The sequence below is a fragment of the Leucopleurus acutus genome (assembly GCF_964270905.1).
Source record: "Leucopleurus acutus genome assembly, chromosome: 3".
Classification (NCBI taxonomy): domain Eukaryota; kingdom Metazoa; phylum Chordata; class Mammalia; order Artiodactyla; family Delphinidae; genus Leucopleurus; species Leucopleurus acutus.
The window spans coordinates 164186403-164207352 of record NC_139145.1 but is presented as its reverse complement, the minus strand read 5'-3'; the positions used below and the strand labels follow the sequence as shown (position 1 = coordinate 164207352).

General features: G+C 44.7%; 1 protein-coding gene across 4 annotated transcripts in view; it reads left to right on the top strand.

Moving 5' to 3' along the window:
• TRIO (trio Rho guanine nucleotide exchange factor) overlaps positions 1-20950 on the top strand; it is a 370973-nt gene that overhangs the window by 152045 nt on the left and 197978 nt on the right. For all 4 annotated transcript variants that reach the window (XM_082837244.1, XM_082837245.1, XM_082837243.1 and 1 more), the window contains exons 4-7: positions 3669-3861; positions 6129-6641; positions 8517-8639; positions 12829-13020. In XM_082837244.1, the coding sequence (XP_082693370.1) occupies positions 3669-3861; positions 6129-6641; positions 8517-8639; positions 12829-13020 (1021 nt within the window). The remainder of the gene's footprint in view (positions 1-3668; positions 3862-6128; positions 6642-8516; positions 8640-12828; positions 13021-20950) is intronic.

Here is a 20950-nt window from a genome sequence, read left to right as displayed (position 1 = left end):
GGAGGGGCTTTGTAGTTTTACGTACACACCACTGTGTAGAGCTATGTGAGGAGAAAGGCTGCCAGAGAATTTACCTTGATAGGGGAAGACCGATGCTTAAAGTGCAGGCACCAAACAGCAGCTCGTACAACAGCAGAACCTGTTGCCTGACAGCCTCCTGTCTTTGGTGTACGGCAGCAGAACACGAGAGTCTGGAGCAGAAGGTCCCAGCTGGGCAGCAAACATCCGACGTCCTGCTCAGGCAGGTCTAGCCCCAAGGCGCTGTGGAGCCCAGAAGTTTCTACTGAATGGAATCCTGCAGGATGGCAAGCTCCTTTAGAACCCCAGGAAGTTCAGAATGCTTAATTTCAGTGACTTGAGGGATTTTAGGAAGCATTTCTGGGAGAGCCCAGCTACCTCTAAGGATTTGTGAAGGTGACCCGAGACGCTCCCAGGATCGTGGCCCAGGACCTACTTGAGACAGGAGGAGTGATAGCATGAGGAGTGTTGAGCCCTGTTAACTGTTTTTCAGTTCATATTCATACAGGAGTTAATCCAATCACTCCTGCAGCTTTCCACACTGGAGTGATAAGCCGGTGTGTTGGATCAGTCCGTTTTCTCCTTAGGGCTTTCAGGATTGTGTTCCTAGGACTGCGGGCCACCATCAACTCAGGTTCTGTCCCCACGGACTTTTTTGGAATGTTTTTGGGAGTATGCCTCTTATACTGATGAAGTTGTCATAGGAACTTGGAGTGTCCGTTACTCTACTGGTATGAATCAAAAGATAAGGAAAAGAATGGCGTGTGAGGGAGTGGGGAGGGCATGGAGGCGGGGGACGGGAGAAGGTAGGGGAGTAAGCTCATGTGAGAGAGTGTGAAATTGGTTTTTACTTTGACTTAAATTTAGGTGAGACTATGGATTTTTTTTTCCCTGTCTAAAATGGTCTCACTTTATTTTTAGAATTTGTTTTGTTTTTTTTTTTTTTTGCGGTACGCGGGCCTCTCACTGTTGTGGCCTCTCCCGTTGCGGAGCACAAGCTCCGGACGCGCAGGCTCAGGGGCCCAGCCGCTCCGCGGCATGTAGGATCCTCCCGGACCGGGGCATGAACCCGCGTCCGCTGCATCGGCAGGTGGACTCTCAACCACTGCGCCGCCAGGGAAGCCCTATTTTTAGAAATTTTTCGTTAAAAAATTTTTGAAGTGTAGTCAGTCGCTTTACCATATTGTGTTAGTTTCAGGTGTACAGCAGAATTATTCAGTTATGTGTATTTTTTTCAGATTACTTTCCATTGTTGATTATTACAAGATATTGAATGTAGTTCCTTGTGCTAGTAAATCTTTGTTGCTGATCTGTTTTATGTATAGTAGTTTGTATCTGCTAATCCCAAACTCCTAATTTATCCTTCCCCCCAATCCCCTTCCCTTTGGTAACCATAAATTTGTTTTCTATGTTTGTGAGTCTGTTTCTGTTTAGTATATAGATTCATTTGTATTATTTTTAGATTCCACATATAAGTGATATCATAAAATGTTTGTCTTTATCTGATTTACTTAGTAGGATGATCTCTAGGTCCGTCATTGTTGCTGCAAATGGCAATATTCCTTCATTTTTATGGCTGAGTAATATTCCATTGTGTGTATGCACCACATCTTCTTAACCCAGTGTGTCTGTTGATGATCACTCAGGTTGTTTCCGTGTTGGCTATTGTTAATTGTGCTGTTAGGAACATTGGGGGAGATGTATATTTTTTAATTAAAGTTTTCATTTTTCACTGGATATATGCCCAGGAGTGGGATTGCTGGGTCGTATGGTAGTTCTACTTTTAGTTTTTAGAGGAACCTCCATACTGTTCTCCATAGAGGCTGCACCAGTTTACATCCCCACCAACAGTGTAGGAGGGTTCCCTTTTCTCCACACCCTCTCAGGCATTTATTATTTGTAGACTTTTTGATGATGGCCATTCTGACCGGCGTGAGGTGATACCTCATTGAAGTTTTGATTTGCATTTCTCTAATGATTAGTGATGTTGAGCATCCTTTCATCTGCCTGTTGCCAGCTGTATGTCTTCTTTGGAGAGATGTCTATTTAGGTCTTCTGTCCTTTTTTTTTTGATTCGGTTGTTTGTTTTTTTTGGTATTGAGTGGTATGAGCTGTTTGTATATTTTGAATGTTAACCCATGTCAGTCGCATCATTTGCAAATATTTTCTCCCATTCTGTAGGTTGTCTTTTCGGTTGCTTGATGGTTTTCTTTGCTGTGCAAAAGCTTTTAAGTTGGATTAGGTCCCATTTGTTTAGGGTTTAAAAAATTTTTTTTTATTGGAGTATAGTTACTTTACAATGTTGTGTTAGTTTCTGCTCTCCAGCAAAGTGAATCAGCCATGTGTATAATATACATATATCCCCTCCCTCCCAGATTTCCTTCCCATTTAGGTCACCACAGAGCACTGAGTTCCCTGTGCCGTACAGTAGATCCTCACTAGCTATCTGTTTTATACATAGTAGTGTATATATATCAATCCCAATCTCCCAGTTCATCCCACCGCCGTTTTGCTTTTGTTTCTTTTGCCTTGGGAGATCGATCTAAGAAAATATTGCTACAATTTATGTCAGAAAATGTTTTGCTTATGTTCTCTTCTAGGAGTTTTATGGTGTCATGTTTTACATTTAAGTCTTTAAACCATTTAGAGTTTATTTTTGTATGTAGTGTGAAGGGAGACCATGGATTTTTAACCCAAGTTTATGAACACTCTGACTTTTGTTTTTTTCTTTACTGCAGATGTGCTTTCTGTATATTTCCCATGTACTCAGAGGTTGAGATTTAATAAAGTTAATAATTTTTATTTCTTCATCAAGGACATTCTTAAGACAAACTGGCTCTTTTGTTTTAACAGCTAGAACGTGGAGAGGAAGCATACGTGACTCCTAGCACTACCTTGACTTGTGCCCAGAGCCAGCGGTGTCCACCGTGGCCTGTGCGCCATTGGTGCAACCAGCTGAAAAAGATAGACAAGTCTCAGTATTACTAGATTTTACCCCACAGACCCCGCCAGAAGGGTGCCAAGGATCCCCGGGGGCGGGTGGACCACACCTGAGAACTTCTGAGGTAGCTCAGGGGCCTGGGACAAGTTAAAGGGAATAAACTGGGACATTCGAAAGCTCCTGCTATCACCAGCACGCCAGTGCAGGTGGTTTCGGCTCCTGTGACCCCAGAGTCCCGCGTGACTGCTGTTCACTGCTCTGCGTGTGCTGCTGGGGTTCTGTCCCTGCTGTTTAGCGGCCCTAACAGTTACTAGACAGCATGTGTGATCAGTTAACGCACAAAAGACCAGAGAGATGGGCAGGACGGTCATTGCTCTTCTCCTAAAGAGAAGGCAAGATGCAAAACCGTGGACACAAAAGAAAAAGTTTGAAGGTTTTTGAGGTTGAACCCTGTGCGTGAATAGTCAGTCTACTCTGTTAAGGTACCGGGGAGGGTGAGGACCACGGGTGAGACCTAAGCTCTTTCTGTAATGATCTCTCGTCCGCCAGCTCCCTGGGCACAAGTGCTGGCCAGCCAGGCGGTGGGTGGAGGGAGGTGCCCCGCAGGCAGCAGGATGACGGAAGCAGAATCGGCCTTGCCCAGCAGGACTCTGACCAGAAAAAGTGGTGGGAGTCGCGTGGTTTCAACCTGTCTTTTCTTTCTCTGTAGTGAAGAAGTCTGCAAGCGAGGATTCACGGTGATCGTGGACATGCGTGGGTCCAAGTGGGACTCCATCAAGCCTCTGCTGAAGATATTACAAGAGTCCTTCCCCTGCTGCATTCACGTTGCACTGATAATCAAGCCAGACAACTTTTGGCAGAAACAGAGGACTAATTTTGGCAGTTCTAAATTTGAATTTGAGGTAACTTCCCTGTGTAGCCAGACCAACTAAACCAGTAGGTGTGGTTTATTAAAAGCTTTTCCGTCATCATTTTAGGCTGGTTATAGATTTTTAAAAACCACGTATTCAACAAGAACTGCATATCTGACGTACATATGACATGCAAAATTAGTTATTGTGTAAAATAACACAATTAGGCTTGTTTCTCGCCTTATCCCAGTGGGTGTTTTGCCCATGGAGGGTTTAGGTTCCAGGCCTCTTGTTTCTGGGTAATGGGGCTACTGGGGTGTAAGGCGTGTGTCTTAGAAAGAGAAGCCTGTTTCCTTTTACTACACGGGATAAAATAGCTTTACTGTTCAGTGCAAGTGGCTTTAGGTGGCTTCAGAGTCATCATCGTTACCTCAGCCTTGGAAATAAGGGAATGTTAGGGAGAAATGCTCAACTTCACATTTCCTGAGGAAAATGTGTGGGAGAGACTGACTTTTCATCGTGTCCTGGAGAGGACGGTGTGCCGTGTATTTCACACGTCAGGTCTCTCGTTTATGAAAAGGGAGAGGTTCCTTGAAAACCTATGTGGGGCTCTGGATTCAGTTAGCACCCAAGGTCGTTGTCTTTCAGATAGTGTGTAAAACACACCTCAACCCGCTGGCTTACTCTCCTTTTCCCTGGAAACTGCTCTCCTTAAGTAAGCTACCAGGGTTCTGCCAAGGCTTTGATGCAGCTGGTCTCATCAGATGATTATGGGGGAAAGTATTCTGGCCAGCTGGAAACTTGATTCATGCCATATTCTGTAATAAAATTTAAGTATTTTCTAACAATAAATTATAATAATTTTTAGTTGACTAGATCGCTTCCTCTAGCCACTTTGCCCAAACATTAGGTTTCAGTGAATGTATTCACGTATTTCAAGGTTAACAACAATAATAGTATTAAACATACCACACAATATTAATTCTTAAGCTTTATGTTACATGTTACACACACTTTTCAATGTCTTTTCATGGGTACATTACTTGCATTTTAAAATTTCTCAGTCCATGGTATTGATTTTCAACCTGAAATCTGAATTTAGTTTTAATTTGAATTTGAAACTGCACCCAAGAGGTTTAGATGAAAGGTGAAACCAGTAAGCCTTTATCTTCACACACAAGAAGAAGTGATTTTGGAGGACAGTTTGTTGGATATTATATTAGTTATTATCTTGACACAGAATGTAAAGTGTGTTGTATTTAATGATACAGGTTTTAAGCAGAAATAATGATGTGGTGGTATAATGTATGCAGGTTTTTGCTTGTCTAATTGTGATCTTTCCCTCTGGGCCTTTAAAAGTTTCCTGCACTGGCTTTTCTGTTGAACTTGTCTGTACATTATCACGAGCTTCTGTCTGTGAAGTGATTGTCTCCATGGACATTATTAAAGTCTGGGCAGACGAGACAGGGATGAACCGACAGTCACGCTTCAGGCAAAAGTGCTGGCCGAGGAGCCGCCCCTCTTTCTCGCTCTGCTGCCTTTTGCCATTTCTTATGTCAAACAGCATAGAGATACAGTTCTAGGTTTCTCTAAGGCTGGAGGTGACAGAGGTGGGGCTAAACGAGCCTTTCTCTGTTTTATCTTTTGGTTCTAGGCCACACATCTTTTCCCTCTCCCTTTGTCTTCATACTTACCCCACCTCACCCCCAGTTATGTTTTCCTTGAGGCATAATACTAATATTAACTCTGCGTCATCTTCTGATAGGATGAGATGAAGATTTCTTGCTCAGGTTGTAATTGACTAAAACTTTGTTAGATTGGAATGTAGTCGACGATGTATTGATACAACACTTGTACTGCTCAGAATCGCTGCCGGTTATTGCAGTGAATGAAGCATTCCCTCTCTCTCCAACTTTGTGAGAAGAGCTTCTGCCAGCTTGCTTGCTAACCCTTGTGTATTTTCTACATTTTAAAAAAGCCATTCATATTCTAATGTGCCTAAGATAGTGGGTTAATTTCCGCATTCTTGGAAAGAAATCTAATATCTTTAGCTGTCCTGAAATTCATATGATTCTATAATTTGGGGTATTGCAACTAACATATATGTGTTGCTCTAATGGATTTGTCATTCACTGACTGTACTAATGCCTCTTTCATTTACATTTGTTTTTATGGGGCCAGAACAAGGTATGTTACGTTTTCTATAAATGGATTACTTGCTTTAAGTTTGATCTGTGATTAAGCATTGCAAACTGCATTATGATAAGACCGTATAAGATTGGTTCATCTTCTCATACATGATTTTTTTTCCCCTTAAGACAAATATGGTCTCTTTAGAAGGCCTTACCAAAGTAGTTGACCCTTCTCAGCTAACGCCCGAATTTGACGGCTGCCTGGAATACAACCATGAAGAATGGATTGAAATCCGAGTTGCTTTTGAAGACTACATTAGCAATGCCACCCACATGCTGTCTCGGCTGGAGGAGCTTCAGGACATCCTAGCTAAGAAGGAGTTGCCTCAGGATTTGGAGGGGGCTCGGAATATGATCGAGGAACATTCCCAGCTGAAGAAGAAGGTGATTAAGGCCCCCATAGAGGACTTGGATTTAGAGGGACAGAAGCTGCTGCAGAGGATTCAGAGCAGTGACAGCTTTCCCAAAAAGAACTCGGGGTCAGGCAACGCAGACCTGCAGAGCCTCTTACCCAAGGTGTCCGCCATGCTGGACAGGCTGCACTCAACGCGGCAGCACCTGCATCAGATGTGGCATGTGAGGAAGCTAAAGCTGGACCAGTGCTTTCAGCTGAGGCTGTTTGAACAGGATGCTGAGAAGGTAAAAGACGGGGGAGGGACGCTAAAATGCGCCACGGAGGGAGGCTTCCTGGATCCTTGGGTCTCGGCAGCCGAGGCTGGTTTGGTCAGGAGAAAGGGCAGAATGAAAGGGCTGGGGAAGGGTAAGCCACTCGCACGGCATCGGTGGGAGACCAGCAGTGTCGGTTCAGAGATCTCCCCTCAGTCTGCTTTCCACTGCTACTCACTGTGCAACGCAGAGCTCTTCTAGAAACTTAGAGTTGCTAATTACTAATAGTTTGGTTTAGAATGCCTGTAAGATAGACAAGAATATTTTCAATTTAAAGAGTGAAAACGTTGTAGGATATGTTATTGAAAGCAATAGTTGTTCGAGTATTTTTCTAATAACTGCTCTTCCACTCATAAAAGCCAGTGAGAAAACACCCTTCAGATCTACTGTTGAGTATGTTTTTACAATAAAAGGCGAGTAATGAATTAAAAATAATAGCTCCTGGGAAATAGAGGCAATAATTACTTACGGTTTCATGTTTCTGTATTGTGCTCGAGTCAGACCAACTGGCCAAAGTGAGCTCCTGTCTGTCTCAGCAACGTGAAAGCAGGACACTTATTTAGAGGAATACGTTGCAAGCCGTGAACATGAGTGAATTGATCCCTCTTAATTTGAGCTCACTGAATTTTTTTTCATGGACGGGAAAATTTTTTGTTAAGTTAGAAAACATTAAAAATCTTTGCTGTAAAAGGACCTTTTGAAAGGTGACAACCCACCACTATTTTCCAGTAATATTATTTGGTAAGCTTTTAACCTCTCTTTATGGTTAAAGTACAGCTGACCCTTGAACAGCACTGGGGTAGGGATGCTGACGCCTCCTGCAGTTGAAAATCCAGGCTGCTCTCTCTGCCTCCAGGACAAAGGAATTGATAAATGACTCACCTGAGGACAGCAAGCTGAAACAGTTTGGATAGAATCAGGCCTCCAACTCTAGTTCTTTTGATTCCATATATTGTGATCTCTAGTTGAACACAACTCTCCCCCACACTTAGTTAATTTAAAGATGTGTAAAATGAAAATATAGGTACTCATTTGTTGAAAAATATCTGCATATGAGTAGACCTGTGCAGTTCAGACCCGTGTTGCTCAAGGTTCAACTGTAGTGCCTTGTCAAAGATACTAGAAAATCTTCCTTTCAATTACTAGACAAACAGGTGACTGTCCCTGGAAGTCACATTCACATCACAGAAGCAGTGCTAATTGATAATCATTTCTTTTTCCTTAAATGTTTTCCTGGGAACAGTGAAATTAACATCCTTTTCCAGGTAGCATCTGTATAGAATCTTAAGAGAGACGTCATTGTTAAAGTTTTCCCCGTTTCTTTTTATTTTTACGGTAAATTTTATTGTTTGCATTTGCACAGGGATTTTTTAAAATTTTTTATTCTTGCACTAAAGAGCATAACCTTTTAGTCATTGGAATTGCTGTCAGTAATCTGTGGTCAAAGCAAAGCCCATCCAGAAACCTGTAAGTTTGTAACTTCACCTAACGGGTCTTTTTTTTGCAGAGCAGTGTGCCTAATTATGTAGTTCAGTATAGAAGAGAGACTGGGTTGAGAGTCAGAAGATTAGAGTTTTAATTAGCCTGGGGGATTTGAATACCTCTCTTTACTTATCTGCTCCTTAGTCCCTCATCTGTCAAAGGAACACACTAGATAAGATTTTCTTGTAGCTCCTGCAAGTTCAGAGCTGCTGACTGGTTAGAAGTCGAGAATCTTCTGGGCCCTGGCGCCTGAGAGGTTGTCAGAGGAAAGACGCCACTCTTTCTTGGTTCGGTCCCGTGCTGGGAGCCGCGTCAGTCATTTCTTTTTCTGGAGTGATTCCAGGTTGTCTTTCTTCATTCCGGTAGATGTTTGACTGGATCACGCACAACAAGGGCCTGTTTCTGAACAGCTACACTGAGATTGGGACCAGCCATCCTCATGCAATGGAGCTTCAGACACAGCACAACCACTTTGCCATGAACTGCATGGTAAGATCCTGTGGGAACAGAGGTATCCTGTGAAAGTATAAAACGGGAGGTTATTTACACAGATCACTCCCGGCACACTGCGGGGAGCCCATGCAGGGGCTTCTGACAGCTCAGCAGCAGCAGCTGACCTCCAGGGGCTGGAAGTTCTCTGTGGGAGCAGTGTTTACGTAGCTCGTTTTAAGTTTTAAGCAAACAAAAGCGAAAACAAGCAAACAGACAAACCAGTGAAACTCGAACCAATTACTTGGCCAGTGCCACGTGCACGGTTTTGAGTCTGGCTCCTGCGCTGTACGTCCTGGGAGCCCGCGGGGCCCCAGAAGAGCTTTTCAGAGGCCGAGTGAGCCTCCAGGACCAGCCCAGTGTCAGTTTGCTGGCCGCCTGCCCTTCACGCTGAAGGAATCAGCCAGCCTGCTGTTCACCTGGAGGGCATCCTTCAGCTCTCCTCAAACGTGAGCGCTCCTCCCAAGGTGAACGCAGGGAGTCGGGTCTGGACGCCAGCCGTGCCTGGAATCCTCTGGCTCCCTTTGATGCCCTGGGCCTCTTGTGATTGGACAGCTGCGAGACTACAGTGCAAACACACACCCCAAAAGAAACCCAACAGTGAATTTTAAATAACGGTCTTATTACATTTTTGGAGTTAATATAACTGCAGTAGAGCTGTATGTTGTTCTGTAGGGTATATGGTTACTTCTCTAGAGAGTTATTCTAGAAATTTTCAGCTTAGAGACAGAGTTTTCGTGTGGACCTTGAGCCAGAATTATGAGAATTCACCCTCTTAGCCTTGTAACGTGCGTTAAAGAGCATTAAAACGATGTGCAGACGGGGTCTTCGTTTAAATTAGTTCAGTAAGATGCCATTTAATTAAAGTTCAGTCCACAAAGTGCTCCACTTTAGGTAGTTTCAAAGATAAGATTCAGCGATAAAATGTTTGTAATAGACACTGTCCCAGAAGTTTGATACTGTTCTTGAGTTTGAGGTAAGAGAATTTTGGGGTTAAGTGATTCAGCCTGGGGAGAGGTGAAGAGAACGCAAATGTGGGCCTTTGGGGGAAGCGTCTTAGAAGAATTTGTTCCTAAAAAAATTCCTGTCAGTTTTTCAGAATATTCTGAAACTTCTAGTAACGGTGAAAGGCACATTCAGCCGACCATATCACATACTTTAAAAACTAGAAATGTTAAAATATATTTTGTAAAAACTAGAAATGACCGGAAAGGGTCCTCTCCCTCCCCCAGCATTACTGTGACACATTTAGGAATCAGCAGAAGAGGAAGCATGTGTGGAAGACAGGTGCGGTGTGTTATGAATGTAGAGGTTTTAAATTCTGACTCTTGTTTACTGCATGACCTTGAGCAGTCTGTTTAATCTTTTTGAGCCTCGGTTTCCTAATCTCTAAAGTGGGGATAATCTCTGCCTAACATGGTGTTACATTATTTTACTTACTCTGTATGTGTAAGACAGTAAGCAGAGTGCTGAACACAAAGTAAGTACTTGATAAATGGTAGTTATTATCAGTGATGTTATCATCTAATTAAGAATACTGTCAGTATTTTTAGTATATTATAGTAAGTAAGAAACTCTTAAAAGTATGGGTGACTTTTTTTAGGTTTAAGTATATTTTCTGTTTTTCTATGATACATTTTTATCACTTCTCTAAGTAAAAATTTTAATTGAAAAAGCATGTGGTAACCCTGTGCACTGCGTGGTGACAGCTCCTGGGAGCGCTTTCCAAAAGCCTACCAGCCCCTGGTTCCGAATACCTCCCTGAGTCCTCAGTATCTGTCTAGGACATTTATTTATGCAGAACTGGGGCCTGTTAACCTTCAGCCCTTTCTTGTGCTATCTACAGTGTTTTCAACATTTTTTGACAAAGAAAATGAAAGTGCTAGATATCAGTAAGCAAAGTTGATAATCTTTTAAGAAAGCATTTTAAGGGACAGCAACAATCGTGCTCATTCTCCTATCACAGGTTTTTTTTTTTTTTTTTTTTTTGCGGTAAGAGGGCCTCTTACTGCTGTGGCCTCTCCCGTTGTGGAGCATAGGCTCCGGACGCGCAGGCCCAGCGGCTATGGCTCACGGGCCCAGCCGCTTCGCGGCATGTGGGATCTTCCCGGACCGGGGCACGAACCCGTGTCCCCTGCATCGGCAGGCGGACTCTCAACCACTGTGCCACCAGGGAAGCCCCACAGGTATTTTTAAAGTCTATGATGGTGAGAGTCTAGGTGGAGGTACTTCTAACGTAGGGAGTTGTACGTTTGTACGTTGCCATGCTTGTGTACACACTCATTTGGGCTGTGTGCCACGTGGTTCCTTCCTCCTGCAGTAAGTGACAGAGATATGGACGAGGCATAAAGCATAGAGCAGTACTCTATTTGCGGAGCACAGTCTGTTTGAGGGGATGAAAGTAATCCAGGGCCCTGAAACAGCGTCAAGGGGGACCCACAATGGAGCCATCCAAATGGACAGCTCTTCTCCGGATGCTGACAGAGGGCATCTGCCGATGCTCTTCCCGACAGACCTTTTGGGTAGATTTTCCTCTTTGAGCATACAGAGAAAGCAAAACTTAGTGAATGTGGCCACCTGTCACCGGAGAGGGAGAATGCATATGAGAAGGGCAGACACTGCTCTTGACCTAGAGGATGCTAGTTAGAGCGTTAATGCCACATGAGGCAGTGAGGCCAGTTCCCCATGGATTGTGGCCTTGACTGGATGTCACAGCCTCACAAAGTACCCCCTCCCTGCCGCTGCAGACACCCGGATGTGCGGTAGCTGATTTGAGCCTGCAGCCCAGAGAAGTACCTCCGAGACTGGCGGCTGGCTTTCTAAACCCAGATAAAGGCGACTCCCCCTAGTTTAGGTTTAGGTCAGAAGTGGCGGAAAGGAATGAGTAAATGAAGGTACAGAGACAGAACGACAAGTGCATTCTCTAGGACGCTTACTTGGGTGGGCTGGAGACTAGGTGACAGTGACAAGGCTCATGTAGGGGTCCAGGTGTGAGCCAGTGGGAGACTGGCCTGGAGGACTATGGCAGGAAGGAGGAAGACTGTAGAGGAGTTTGGGTAGGTTGGATAATTAGATTTGATTTAGGGGCAAGAATCGTAGGAGCCAGAGGTGAGTCTACGGTTTGGGGAGACCCATTGCAAGGTGCAGTGTTGTGGTGCGTCACGAAAAATAATAAGTAATACATACATGGAGAGCAGCAGCCTGGGATTTGTTGAAGGTGTGCATTCCTCACTCTGCCTTTGCTGCAATGTGACGCTTAAAGAAGATTGAAGGTGGGAGGGGAAATACCATAGTGAGAACTCCTTTTGCAAGAAAAATGCTTTTTTGTTTTTTAAAAACCTTGCACCCTTATTTTGCGGCAAGCTAGTGGACTTGAAGACAGAGATTGCAACACAGTAGAAAAGTGTGATTTAAAGTTTGAACACAGCGCTGTTCTGTTCGCACCCCAGTTCATATTCCTTGGTGAATGTGAATCCATTTACAGATTTTCTGTTGGCGCCAGAAAGATGACTTGGGCTTATGTAGAAAGGAGAGCTTGTTTTCACACAAAATAGCCTCTGGTTGCTAAGTACATAGTTTGTCGTTTCTGGCTTCTAGTTACAAACTGCCGCGGTGGGTTCCTGCAGTTCTGGGTAACTGCTTGCCACCTGGACCCTTTTCAGGATTTGAGGCCAAGAAGCGAGTCATAGTGCGTTTGTGTGCACCCACTTGTGTGTGTGACTGCTTTGTGCCTACCAGTATCCCTCCCAGCTAGTTGATCTGTAATTTTGCAGTTTTTTTTTTTTTTTTTTTTTCCGGTACACGGGCCTCTCACTGCTGTGGCCTCTCCCGTTGTGGAGCACAAGGCTCCGGACGCGCAGGCTCAGCGGCCACGGCTCACGGGCCCAGCCGCTCCGTGGCATGTGGGATCTTCCCAGACCGGAGCACGAACCCGTGTCCCCTGCATCGGCAGGCGGACTCTCAACCACTGCGCCACCAGGGAAGCCCTGTAATTTTGCAGTTTTAAAAATAGAAACTGAGACCAGTACCTATGGTTTATGGAAATCCAAATAGCAAAACACATGTCCTATTACCCCCCAGCTGAGTCTGTTGTTAAAATGTGACTTTTCAGCGAGCGCTCTCCGCATTTCTTGGAAAGACAGCCCGTGCGCCTTCCCCTGACCAGCCCCGCTTTCTGCCCCCTTCGCAGAACGTGTACGTGAACATAAACCGCATCATGTCGGTGGCCAGCCGCCTGGTGGAGTCGGGCCACTACGCCTCCCAGCAGATCAAGCAGATTGCCAGCCAGCTGGAGCAGGAGTGGAAGGCGTTCGCGGCCGCCCTGGATGAGCGCAGCACTCTGCTGGACATGTCGTCCGTCTTCCACCAGAAGGCAGAGAAGGTCAGTGCCTGGGACCCCCCGCCCCCGGCCCGGAGCCCTGTGTTCACACGGCAGAGCCCAGGAGGACGCTGGGGCCCTGAAGTCCACGGCTGCGCCCAGCCCGCTGTGCAACCTCAGGCACGCCGTTCCACCTCCTTGTCCCTTACTTTCCTCATTTGTAAAGTGGAGAGAAAAGTACGGACTTGAGCGGCCGTTGCATGGTGTAACGCGGTCATTCATGCTAGCTGCTGCACAGGGCCTGGTACGCTGTAGGGACTCGCAAGTGGCAACTGCTGTCCTTTATCCCCTCCTGTCCCTCCTCATCATCACTTGAGGATTCCACTTAGGGTGCTTTGGCAGCAGGTAACAGAAAGCCTGACTCTCAGGTTTAGACATCAGGGGTTGTTGAGTTCTTGTCTCACAGCACAGGGAATTGCAAAGTATAGGGAGTTCCAGCCGCACAGTGGTATCAGGGCTGGGTGGGCTCCTGGCTGGGCCTGGCCATCCCCTTGGGGTGCCGGGTGTGTGCCGCAGCTCCCAGTGCCGGCCCCTCTACTGTGGTGTCCCACGCGTGCAGGATAGCGGTGTCGTGTCCTCTCACTTTCTCGGGGCGACAGTGTTTTCAGAAGGTCCCTCCAGCCCAGCCCGCTTCCTACAGTCCCCTTGGCCAGGAGAGGGGTGCCTGCCCACACCCGGGCTTCAGGGGGGCGGGGAAGGGCAGTTCTGGGTTCTCAGCCTCCCCGGCAGGGGCAAGGCTCTGCCAGCCAGGGCTGTGGTGGGAAAGTGGCTTTGGGATGTGGTTTCCAGTGTCCCTCACAGTTACTAAGTCATTTGTGTGGATTCGGCTTCACATCAGCTTCATCTGCTGATGTGCTGGTCACAGTACCTTATTTCAGGGGTAACATGTGATGTGTGCCCTTAACGCTCCCCACGTGCCCACAAACAGGCGAACCTGCTTCAGTGAACACGCCTGGAAAACAGCAAAAGGAAAGTGAATTGCTGTGACTCAGATGCTAGTGCTGGAAGCCTGGGTGGTGAAACACCTTTTCAAGACATAGAGGAAGAAAGCTCAGGAACTTCGGGCCACTAGGAAGACACAAGTGGTTGCCTCAATTGAAACTACTAGAGCTTCCTCAGGGATAGTTATGGGAGGAAACCTACATTTAGGGATCTGCACTGACGCTTCTAAGAAGGAAATAGTATCCCTTTAATCTAGAAACAGTCTCTGTTGAGGAGTGAAGGCAACAGGGAAGGTAGAGGCCCCACCTTGCCTGGCATCTTGGCAAGGCAGCTGGAATGTTGCACCAGGTGCTAATTATGAGTGATCTCAACTCTAGAAACCTTTAAAGTGTGAAGCAATTGAGGAAACAGAGTGGGATGGAAAGGGGAAAAAACCTTAAGAGTCTCATGTGAAAGCTGTGAGTAGGGACTAGCAGGTTTCAGTGGTCAGGTTTTTCTGCTAACTGTATCCATTTCGGTGGTTTGATGATAAAGGAGAAACAAAGCCCCCCACCCAGAAACAGTTTGAATTAAAGTAGCAGGAGCCCCGTTCAGCCTAAAGCAGCGCTGTCTACACTTCTCTGTGGCCACCTCTGGTCCCTGTCATTGTCAAGGTCGTGGTGTGTTGTGCATTGGACATTATTGTGGGTGGGAGAAGAGCTTTGTGGCCCCCGCTCGTGTGCCATCTGGAATGGTAACATATAGTGTGGGCTGCAGCCACCCCCTGGGCCTGGAGGCGTGCGCGTTGCTTGTGGGCCCCTAGAAAGGTCCTTTAAGACGATGTGAATAAAGTTGAACAGGGACAGGCTGCTTGGGGGAATAATGGATAGTCTGAAGCATAATAACGCATAGGGAAAATCTCTCTAACCACGGCAGCTTTCAGAATTGCAAATAAACCCAGAAGATTAATTGCTGCTCTGACCTACCTGAAAAGAATGTAGAAATGTGGGTGCCATGGGGTGTTTTCCCACCAGTGTTTTATTATAAAAATTTTTAGACATGCAGCGAAGTTGAAAGAGCCTGAGGTGTTTTTATTTGGATAAAATAATGGCTGTCATTTATGGATTTGAAGCAAATGCAACTAGATGAATACACTCTGGAACAGAATTTCGTGGGATCCTGCGTGAGCTCTAACAGTGCTTGCAGTCCCTGCGTGTCAGTGGCCAGAGAAGTTGCCAAACATGACCACTGACATGCAGATGCGCCGAAGAAGATCACACCTCCTAAGTAGTTTTCCTCTTCCCGGGAGAGGGATCTCCGAATAGGTTAACTTTGTTCCCTCTTTTTAAATGCTCCGTCTTCTAGTTATGCTTCAGCTGTTCTCATAAACTCGGTAGGGAAAGGACCAGAACCTGGACATCATAAATAAGGTTTCCATCACAGCCACCTCTTTGACCCTCATCCAGTTCTCATTAAGAATTTAAATGTGATTAGGGTGACGAGGGCTCAACTCTGTGACCCTGTGGTTAATGGTGTCACTGAAGGAAGCAGCCTTCCCGGAAGGATGACAGCTCGGCTTTGGGGGTGTGTGTGCTGCACGCCCAGCCTGCTCCTCTGTCTCTGTGGGTGTTCTTCTGTTGGAGTTCATTTGTGGGTTTTTTTAATTTAATTTAATTTATTTATTTATACAGCAGGTTCTTATTAGTCATCCATTTTATACACATCAGCGTATACATGTCAATTCCAATCGCCCAATTCATCGCTCCCCCACCCCCACCCCCCGCCACTTTCCCCCCTTGGTGTCCATACGTGTGTTCTCTACACCTTTGTCTCAGTTTCTGCCCTGCAAACCAGTTCATCTGTACCATTTTTCTAGATTCCACATATATGCGTTAATATACAATATTTGTTTTTCTCTTTCTGACTTCCTTCACTCTGTAGGACAGTCTCTAGATCCATCCACATCTCAACAAATGACCCAATTTCGTTCTTTTTATGGCTGAGTAATATTCCACAGTATATATGTACCACACCTTCTTTATCCATTCGTCTGTCAATGGGCATTTAGGTTGCTTCCATGACCTGGCTATTGTAAATAGTGCTGCAATGAACATTGGGGTGCATGTGTCTTTTTGAATTATGGTTTTCTCTGGGTATATGCCCAGCAGTGGGATTGCTGGGTCATATGGTAATTCTATTTTTAGTTTTTTAAGGAACCTCCATACAGTTCTCCATAGTGGCTGTATCAATTTACATTCTCACCAGCAGTTTTGGAAGTTTCCCTTTTCTCTACACCCTCTCCAGCATTTGTTGTTTGTAGATTTTCTAATGATGCCCATTCTAACTGGTGTGAGGTGATACCTCATTGTAGTTTTGATTTGCATTTCTCTAATAATTAGTGATGTTGAGCAGCTTTTCATGTGCCTCTTGGCCATCTGTATGTCTTCTTTGGAGAAATGTCTGTTTAGGTTTTCTGCCCATTTTTGGATTGGGTTGTTTGTTTTTTTTTTAATATTGAGCTGCATGAGCTGTTTGTAAATTTTGGAGATTAATCCTTTGTCAGTTGATTCATTTGCAAATATTTTCTCCCATTCTGAGGGTTGTCTTTTCGTCTTGTTTATGGTTTCCTTTGCTGTGCAAAAGCTTTGAAGTTTCATTAGGTCCCATTTGCTTATTTTTGGTTTTATTTCCATTACTCTAGGAGGTGGATCAAAAAAGATCTTGCTGTGATTTATGTCCAAGAGTGTTCTGCCTATGTTTTGCTCTAAGAGTCTTATAGTGTCTGGACTTACATTTAGATCTCTAATCCATTTTGAGTTTATTTTTGTGTATGGTGTTAGGTAGTGTTCTAATTTTATTCTTTTACATGTAGCTGTCCAGTTTTCCCAGCACCACTTATTGAAGAGACTGTCTTTTCTCCATTGTATATCTTTGCCTCCTTTGTCATAGATTAGTTGACCATAGGTGAGTGGGTTTATCTCTGGGCTTTCTATCTTGTTCCATTGATCTGTGTTTCTGTTTTTGTGCCAGTACCATATTGTCTTGATTACTATACCTTTATAGTACAGTCTGAACTCAGGGAGTTTGATTCCTCCAGCTCTGTTTTGTTTCCTCAAGACTGCTTTGGCTATGCTGGGTCTTTTTTGTCTCCATACAAATTATAGGATTTTTTGTTCTAGTTCCATAAAAAATACCATTGGTAACTTGATAGAGATTGCTTTGAATCTGTAGATTGCTCTGGGTAGTAGAGTCATTTTCACAATATTGATTCTTCCAGTCCAAGAACATGGTATATCTCTCCATCTGTTGGTATCATCTTTAATTTCCTTCATCAGTGTCTTACCGTTTTCTGCACACAGGTCTTTTGTCTCCCTAGGTAGGTTTATTCCTAGGTGTTTTATTCTTTTTGTTGCAATGGCAAATGGGAGTGTCCTTAATTTCTCTTTCAGATTTTTCATCATTACTGTATAGGCATGCAAGAGATTTCTGTGCATTAATTTTGTATCCTGCAACTTTACCAGATTCATTGTTTAGCTCTAGTAGTTTTCTGGTGGCATCTTCAGGATTCTCTATGTATAGTATCATGTCATCTGCAAACAGTGACAGTTTTACTTCTTTTTTTCCCATTTGGATTCCTTTTATTTCTTTTCCTTCTCTGATTGCCATAGCTAGGACTTCCAAAACTCTGTTGAATAATAGTGGTGAGAGTGGACATCCTTGTCTTGTTCCTGATCTTAGAGGAAATGCTTGCAGTTTTTCACCATTGAGAATGATGTTTGCTGTGGGTTTGTCGTATATAGGCTTTATTATGTTGAGGTAGGTTCCCTCTGTGCCCACTTTCTGGAGAGTTTTTATCCTAAATGGATGTTGAATTTTGTCAAAAGCTTTTTCTGCATCTATTGAGATGATCAGATGGTCTTTATTCTTCAATATGTTAATATGGTGTATCACATTGATTGATTTTCGTATATTGAAGAATCCTTGCATCCCTGGGATAAATTCCACTTGATCATGGTGTATGATCCTTTTAATGTATTGTTGGATTTGGTTTGCTAGTATTTTGTTGAGGATTTTTGCATCTATATTCATCAGTGATATTGGTCTGTAATTTTCTTTTTTTGTAGTATCCTTGTCTGGTTTTGGTATCGGGGTGATGGTGGCCTCTTAGAATGAGTTTGGGTGTGTTCCTTCCTCTGCAATTTTTTGGAAGAGTTTGAGAAGGATGGGTGTTAGCTCTTTTCTAAATGTTTGATAGAATTCACCTGTGAAGCCATCTGGTCCTGGACTTTTGTTTGTTGGAGGATTTTCTTTCTTTTCTTTTTTTTTTTTTTTTTTTTTTGCAGTACACGGACCTCTCTCTGTTGTGGCCTCCCCCTTTGCAGAGCACAGGCTCTGGACGCGCAGGCTCAGCGGCCATGGCTCACGGGCCTAGCCACTCCACAGCATGTGGGATCTTCCCGGACCGGGGCACGAACCCATGTCCCCTGCATCAGCAGGTGGACTCTCGACCACTGCGCCACCAGGGAAGCCCTGTTTGTTCTTTAATTCTTCTAGGTCTTTGTTAAACATTTCTTGCATCTTCTCGATCTTTGCCTCCATTCTTTTTCCGAGGTCCTAGATCATCTTCACTATCATTATTCTGAATTCTTCTTCTGGAAGGTTGTGTATCTCCACTTCATTTAGTTGTTTTTCTGGGGTTTCATCTTGTTCCTTCATCTGGTACATAGCCCTCTGCCTTTTCATCTTGTCTGTCTTTCTGTGAATGTGGTTTTCGTTCCACAGGCTGCAGGATTGTAGTTCTTGCTTCTTCTGTCTGCCTTCTGCTGGATGAGGCTATCTAAGAGGCTTGTGCAAGTTTCCTGATGGGAGGGACTGGTGGTGGGTAGAGCTGACTGTTGCTCTGGTGGGCAGAGCTCAGTAAAACTTTAATCTGCTTGACTGCTGATGGGTGGTGCTGGGTTCCCTCCCTGTTGGTTGTTTGGCCTGAGGCAACCCAACACTGGAGACTACCTGTGCTCTTTGGTGGGGCTAATGGCGGACTCTGGGAGGGCTCACGCCAAGGAGTACTTCCCAGAACTTCTGCAAGTGTCCTTGTCCCTGCCAGTGTCCTTGGCTACAGCCTCCCCCTGCCCCTGTAGGAGACCCTCCAACACTAGCAGGTAGGTCTGGTTCAGTCTCCCCTGGGGTCACTGCTTCTTCCCCTGGGTCCCGATGCACACACTACTTTGTTTGTGCCCTCCAAGAGTGGAGTCTCTGTTTCCCCCAGTCCTGTCAAAGTCCTGCAATCAAATCCCACTAGCCTTCAAAGTCTGATTCTCTAGGAATTCCTCCTCCCGTTGCCGGACCCACAGGTTGGGAAGCCTGACGTGGGCTCAGAACCTTCACTCAAGTGGGTGGACTTCTGTGGTATAAGTGTTCTCCAGTCTGTGAGTCACCCATGCAGCAGTTATGGGATTTGATTTTTACTGTGATTGTGCCCCTCCTACCATCTCATTGTGGGTTCTCCTTTGTCTTTGGATGTTGGGTATCTTTTTTGATGAGTTCCAGTGTCTTCCTGTTGATGATTGTCCAGCAGCTAGTTGTGATTCTGGTGTTCTCACAAGAGGGAGCGAGAGTACGTCCTTCTACTCCGCCATCTTGGTTCAGGGCCCTTATAAAGACTGAAACCCAGTCTTGTATTAGCTCAGTCCTTTTAGAATCCAGTCATTCCCTTACAATTTCTTTATCCTTTGGAGATGTTTTCTCCTTTTTCTTCCTTTCCAGATATTTGCTTTGAGTGAGAGGACAGCAATTTCAGCAGTTATAATCTCTTCACATCTTACTCGTGTTTGTTTGTGGTTTTATAAACATAAATCTTGGGGTTAGAACTAGATGAGAATGACGTTTCATAGACTACGCTTCCAGAGATGTCTTGGCCATTCATTCTCTCCCAACCTCGTCCACAGTGAGGGTGTGCACAGGATCAGAATGTCAGCTTGCAGAAGTGGAGACACGACCACAAGGTTACTGATTTCACCAGTAGGCAGTGTCTACGGCTCCAGCCTCCACTTTGTTTGGTCATGTGTTATATCCCTTTATATTAAGAAGCTTCAAAGCAAACTCGTTAGAATTACCTTTTTATAAATCAAAGAATTAAAGTGATTTGATTTTACTGCACCTGAAAATCTCCAATTTTCACTATTTAAAAAAAATTATTAGAGCTGCACTGTCCAGTATGTTAGCCAGTCACCACATGCGGCTATTGAAATTACTTAATGTTAAATAAATGTATTAATAAAATAATTTAAAAATGGAATTAGGGACTTCCTTGGTGGTGCAGTGGTTAAGAATCCGCCTGCCAATGCAGGGGACATGGGTTCAAGCCCTGGTCCAGGAAGATCCCACATGCCGCGGAGCAACTAAACCCGTGTGCCGCAACTACTGAGCCTGTGAGCCACAACTGCTGAGTCCACGTTCCACAACTACTGAAGCCCACGCGCCTAGAGCCCGTGGTCTGTCACAAAGAGAAACCACCGCAATGAGAAGCCCACGCACCACAACGAAGACCCAACACAGCCAAAAATAAATACATAAATAAATAAATTTATTAAAAAAAGAATTAAATTTCACCTCGTTAGTCACAGTATCCACATTTGAGATGCTCAGTAGCAGCTTGTGGCTGGTGGCTGGTGGCCTCAGCAGCACAGATGGGCGTTTCCATCACTGCAGAAATTCTGTTAGTGTTGCTAATGGTTTACCTTCAGAGTGAACCATAAATCTGATCACCTCGTTTTATCCATGACTGTAAGGGCCTCTATAATCAGATCATAGCCAAAAACAAAGTAACCAGGACTTGTATAGCTCTTTGAAATTTACAAAGCCCTTTAAATACAAAATCTCATTTCATCCTTAAATCAGCCCAGTGAAGGACATGGGACTGATGGTGTTAATGTCCTTATATTCTGTTTGGGGAGTAATTTACCCAAGCTGGGACTTTCTTCAAGGTCTAGGAGAGTCTTTTGCTCCTGACATG